The 5,004-nt window shown below is 35.8% G+C and overlaps 1 protein-coding gene across 2 annotated transcripts; it reads left to right on the top strand.

Moving 5' to 3' along the window:
- Positions 1-580: 580 nt before the first annotated feature.
- On the top strand, positions 581-4,115 carry LOC113724220 (phenylacetaldehyde reductase-like). Of its 2 annotated transcripts, XR_011839299.1 has the most exons (4): positions 581-744; positions 914-1,083; positions 1,687-3,450; positions 3,847-3,979. XR_011839299.1 is itself a non-coding variant. In XM_072075656.1 (3 exons), exons 1-3 carry the CDS (start codon positions 2,181-2,183, stop codon positions 3,992-3,994), a joined length of 540 nt encoding a protein of 179 aa, XP_071931757.1. In that variant the 5' UTR covers positions 2,110-2,180; the 3' UTR covers positions 3,995-4,115. The 2 variants fall into 2 exon arrangements, 1 of the variants encoding a protein (XP_071931757.1); XM_072075656.1 differs by lacking the exons at positions 581-744; positions 914-1,083 and having other exon boundaries at positions 2,110-2,385; positions 3,264-3,450; positions 3,847-4,115.
- The last annotated feature ends 889 nt before the right edge of the window (positions 4,116-5,004 follow it).

Genomic DNA, 5,004 nt, shown 5'->3' with positions numbered 1-5,004 from the left:
CCCTGCTACTCTACGTTATCTCTATTTAAGCAATAAAAGAAAGATGACTAAAGCCTATCTAGGTGGTCCCCACACATGTGGACAAAGCCTTCAAAGTACTTCTTGCCCCAAGTCTCTTTCCGTAGCTTTCTTTTAAGAGCCCAAATGACTAGATGCTTTCCACTAGCTTGTGGTCCCCCACCAATTCAAGGGCCCAAGAATTAAAGCCCTTAGAAGTCTCCCTATTTTCCATAAAGTCCTTCCTTTTTTATGGTTTTCTGCTTCATTCCTGAAATTAAGTCCAGATACCAAATATGAGTAAATATCAGCAATTAACACAATATTTATCAGGGATAAAAGGGGAATTCAATAATAAAATTACTAACAAATTGTACCCTATCAATATTTTGTTGGAATACAAAAATATCATTCTCTATTGCTCTACTTTTCCTCTAATATCTCTATTCATACTATAATAGTTTATTAGTTTTACGACGCTACAATTTTAGTATACGCATTCATCATCCACCACAAAAATAGCTCGAGCATTAGTTTTTTGACCTTGTTGGGATGGTTCAAATTCCCAGCTTCCTTGCACTTCACTGATTACACCAGATGCAGAAGCAGAGACTCACTGAAGAGGAGAAATGAGCGGAGAAGGGAAGGTGGTGTGCGTGACTGGAGCTTCGGGATACATAGCTTCATGGCTAGTCAAGCTGTTGCTTGAGCGTGGCTATACTGTCAAAGCTTCCATTCGTGACCTCAGTAAATCATTCATGCTCTTTACGGCTTTTAGCTTCTTCCCTGAACCCTTTCTTATGTCCACCCAATACATTTCACCTATCAAATTTAGCGTTCAATGAATTGTTCCGGTAAATATTTGAGAAATTTAGCATCCCTTTAACTAGTAGTTTGTTTTTGCACGATGACACAGATGATCCAAGAAAGACAGAATTCTTGGAGGCACTGGATGGAGCCAAGGAAAGACTTCACTTGTTCCAGGCAAACTTACTAGAAGAGGGATCCTTTGATGCAGTGGTTGATGGATGTGAAGGCGTTTTCCATGCTGCATCTCCAGTTCAACTTTCAGTGAGCAATCCGCAGGTAAATTTCCAAATGATGATCGATTTTTGAAAAATTTGAATTTCAACTAATAATAATGGCTCTTAACATTCGTAATTCTTCACATGCTTAAATAATTGTTATGTGGCTAGTTAGTTACTGAAATGTTCTAATTCCTTTATGTTCCTCAGTTACATAATTGTTGTGTACAAGAAGTTTCAAGTGTAAAGAGAGTGAGTATTCAAAGAGCATCTTAATTGTTGGTAGTGCACAAAATTGTTGGTAGTATTCAAAGAGCATCTTGCAAGTCTCTGTTTCTATGATTCTGTTTTTGTGGATTTCCTCAAGTAACTTGCAGGAACTTCATCAAGTCTTAATTGAGTATTTAGAGTAATTAGGATGAACGATATCTGTAAAATAAGCTGTCATCCAGAAAAAGTTCAAAAAAGGACAACGATTGGATAACATCAGAACTAGTACAGGTTCAAGAGTGTGATGCATACATTATATATAAAATGGTATTGATAACAATTTCTTAGGCAATGACTTCACTTCTTTTTTATGGGTTAGAGCATAATGGAGCTGATGAATTACCCACATTGCAACGACTTCATTCACATTTTTTTTTTTCTGTTAATTTCTTAGGCACAGCTATTGGATCCTGCAGTGAAGGGAACACTGAATGTGCTACAAAATCAAAACGCTAATAGCGTGCAACAGATTGATAGCAGACCAAAAGAATGTGTTTTATAGAAGAAAGAAGTGTGGGACTACTTCGCAGCCAAAAAGTATATTCCTATGGAATGAATATTGGAATGCTTGCTTGAGAAGGGTTATTGACATATGCACAAAGAAAACATCACGTCACTGAAAATGTGAACTTTAGTTTCTGCTTGGCTGTTTACTCAAGTGCTAAGAAATCAAAACAGTAAATTTAGCAAGTAATCTGCCAATAATTATAATCACTCGATGCGATCAACTGACAATTTTGGAGGGAGAAAAATTAACCCTGATTAGAGCCATGTATACTTCTAAAATAAGCCCCATTTCTCCAGAGTAGAAGGATTTAGAGAATGTGACTAGATGGTCTCCCAAGTGTCTAGAAAACTTACTTTTTCTTATGTCCCACTTGAAGAATTATGCTTTCAACTAAAGCTACCAAATATGTTCTCTCTATTCAGTTAAGGTATCAACTATCAAAAATTTTGGCAGAGAATGCCGCTTGGGATTTCTCAAAGGACCATGGTATTGACATGATTGCAATTAATCCAGGAATGGTCTTTGGTCCCTTCTTGCAACCTTCTGCCACTTTGAGTGCAGAAGTGATCTTGAGCCTAGTAAATGGTATGTTAAGAAATTTATCATATTGTTAAGTAGTCAATCTACAGAAAGTTTCTTCTACACAATTAAAACAAAGAAGCCGTGGTTGACTCTGGTGAAGTTGTAAGCCTGCTCATTTTGTATTACAGAAAAAATATACATTGCGCACAATAGATATGCATTATTGGGCATCATATGTAATCGTTTCAACTCCTTTTATTTGATTATGTAATGCACATGAATACAAACAGGTGAGCGCATATGTCTAGTTGCTGGGTATACAATTATATTCTCTAAAGAGCTTGCTACCAAATTCTTGTTTGGAACTTACCTGTGTCAGCATTTCTTCACTGCCAAAGCTTTGGAAGTTCAATGTGAATTAAACAAAAATATCTGCTTTAGTTATACGAATTATTTACTTTGAGGTAGTCGCATAGGACTTGGAGGTTTTTCATTTGAACACAGTTTAGTAGTTGAAAGACTTCTTATAGCAGACGATATAGGAATTGGAGCTTGTTGTGGTGCCTTCTAAAGCTTTCTTACAAGATAGAGTAACCAGTTTGAGCATTTTATTCAGTACTAGTTCGTTGTGGTCTCTAGTCTCTGCAGATTTTGCATAAGTTGCCCGCCAATCTGCTTGGTGTTCGTGACTTCATCATTTTCCCATGCAGACTCTCTCAGACTGCAGCGTTATTTACCCGACCTGGTTTCTCACGTTCCTCTTCTTTTATATAGTTGTTGGGTTGTAAAATGTCCAGAAAAAATGAAGTGAAATACTTCATGTTAAATAGAAATTTGTCACATTTGACTATTTACATCTCTCTTTTAAGTATCCTGACTTTACAAGTAATGATACTCGTCTATATGGCAAGAGATGTTATCCCTTTTACTGTCGAATGCAGGAATTGACCCATTCCCTACTATGGTTATACCATGGGTTGATGTTAGAGATGTTGCATATTCACATATTGTTGCCTTTGAAATCGCTTCTGCCAGTGGAAGATATTGCGTAGTTGAGAGAACTGCAGGCTGCTGTGAGCTTATCAAGATTCTGACTGAACTCTTCCCTAATCTCCAATTGCCAGATAAGTGAGTCTGGTTTTCCTGCTCCGTTAGGCCACACTGACGTCTTTGCATGCTTTAGCTGATTGCTTGCAGCTCCAAAATGTATTTCATCTTTTGGCTTCTTTCTCAACATGATAAAGAATACTGCATCCTTCTGTATCATTTTAGTTGTATAATTAAGGGACTGTTGTCTGATAATTTTATAGGCCTAAATCCTAATCCTAGTTGATGCATGATGTTTTGCTGTTAAGAATCATTAGCTTCTTCTCTGTTTCCTAATCGAATAGAATGCAAGATGGACCTTGGCATAACATTGGATAGCAATTAGTAAACTGCCACACTTTCTCAACATGTTTTTGCTGCATTCTCACTTTTACCTCATTTTTTTTCCTGTTCTGAAATGGTTTTAACCTTTTGCAGATGTTCTAATGGCAGTCCACTAATTCAGCTGAAATATGATGTATCAAATGAGAAAGTAAAAGGTTTGGGCATTGAGTTCATGCCTTTGGAGGTGAGCCTCAAGGATACTATCGAAAGCTTCAAAGAGATGAAATTAGTTAGCCTTTGAATCATGGCATTCATCTACTGTCATCCTTCTGTACTGTCATACAATTTCAAACTTTTTATTCTTGTTTGTACAAGGTACGCGATGGAGATTATATATAAAGTTGCTAAAATGTAAACAAAAAGGGCTGAACTGTTACGAGCATGAATAGGCAGGGCTGCTCCGTAAGGAAACAATCTGTAATTATGTCTCGGAATTTTTTGGGATAGTCCACTTAATCAGAAAGACTTTTTGGTATATCTGAACAGATAATAAAAACATAGCGCCTCATTATTGACCATTTCCTCAAATTTTATTGTAATCTTTTTGGTAATTTTGAGCAATATATTCAATTTTTTGTGCTTTGCAAAAATTCTAATGCTTAAACAAAATTTTTGGTCACACTAAAACAGAAATAAAGGTCACGTCATTCCAAAAATAAAATTTTGCCCTAGTCATTGTCAAACTCATTTGTACAAATTGACTTATTGCTTGTTACAAAATGAGTGCAGTTTGAAAATAGGATCAGCACCAATGTCAATGTATTTGAGTGCAGAATACTTTATGATTTTTTTCGAGATTACAAGATCTGCATGATTAGTAAGGCAGATATTAATAGTCGTGTATGCATTTTTTTTTTTTTTTTTGTGGGATAATTTAAGCTTTAGCATACCAAGCTAGATTTAACGTTTCAAAATCAATTGGCTTCTGAGTAAGAATATATGACGTGAAAACATAACATAGTGCTTTTTCATTCCTACACCGTATATTTGAGGTTATTTACCCCAAGTATTGGTATATTTTGGGGATGGCAATGGGTCGTCTTGTGTATTTTTCATTTTTGTGTTGCTATCGTGTTCATATAAAAAAATCTCAACATTAACCAAATCCATTAGATTATCATATTGTCTCATGTCATGACCTATTTATCAACAGGTTGGTTCAACCGAACTAGCATAACCTATTAAATACTCTATATGATTAAAATTGTTTTGATGTGATGCATTATTTTGCGAAATCTACCTACTGACAAA

The sequence above is a fragment of the Coffea arabica genome, chromosome 2c, assembly GCF_036785885.1.
Source record: "Coffea arabica cultivar ET-39 chromosome 2c, Coffea Arabica ET-39 HiFi, whole genome shotgun sequence".
NCBI lineage: Eukaryota > Viridiplantae > Streptophyta > Magnoliopsida > Gentianales > Rubiaceae > Coffea > Coffea arabica.
Note: the sequence above shows the minus strand (reverse complement) of the source record. Positions and strands in the feature narration are given on the sequence as shown.

What these genes read in the sequence shown, in the direction of transcription:
- LOC113724220 (XM_072075656.1), top strand. Translation starts at nt 2,181, where the DNA reads ATGCTTTCAACTAAAGCTACCAAATATGTTCTCTCTATTCAGTTAAGG. An exon ending in GATCTTGAGCCTAGTAAATG is followed by an intron (nt 2,386 to 3,263) that starts GTATGTTAAGAA and finishes TGTCGAATGCAG; the next exon opens with GAATTGACCCATTCCCTACT. An exon ending in AATCTCCAATTGCCAGATAA is followed by an intron (nt 3,451 to 3,846) that starts GTGAGTCTGGTT and finishes AACCTTTTGCAG; the next exon opens with ATGTTCTAATGGCAGTCCAC.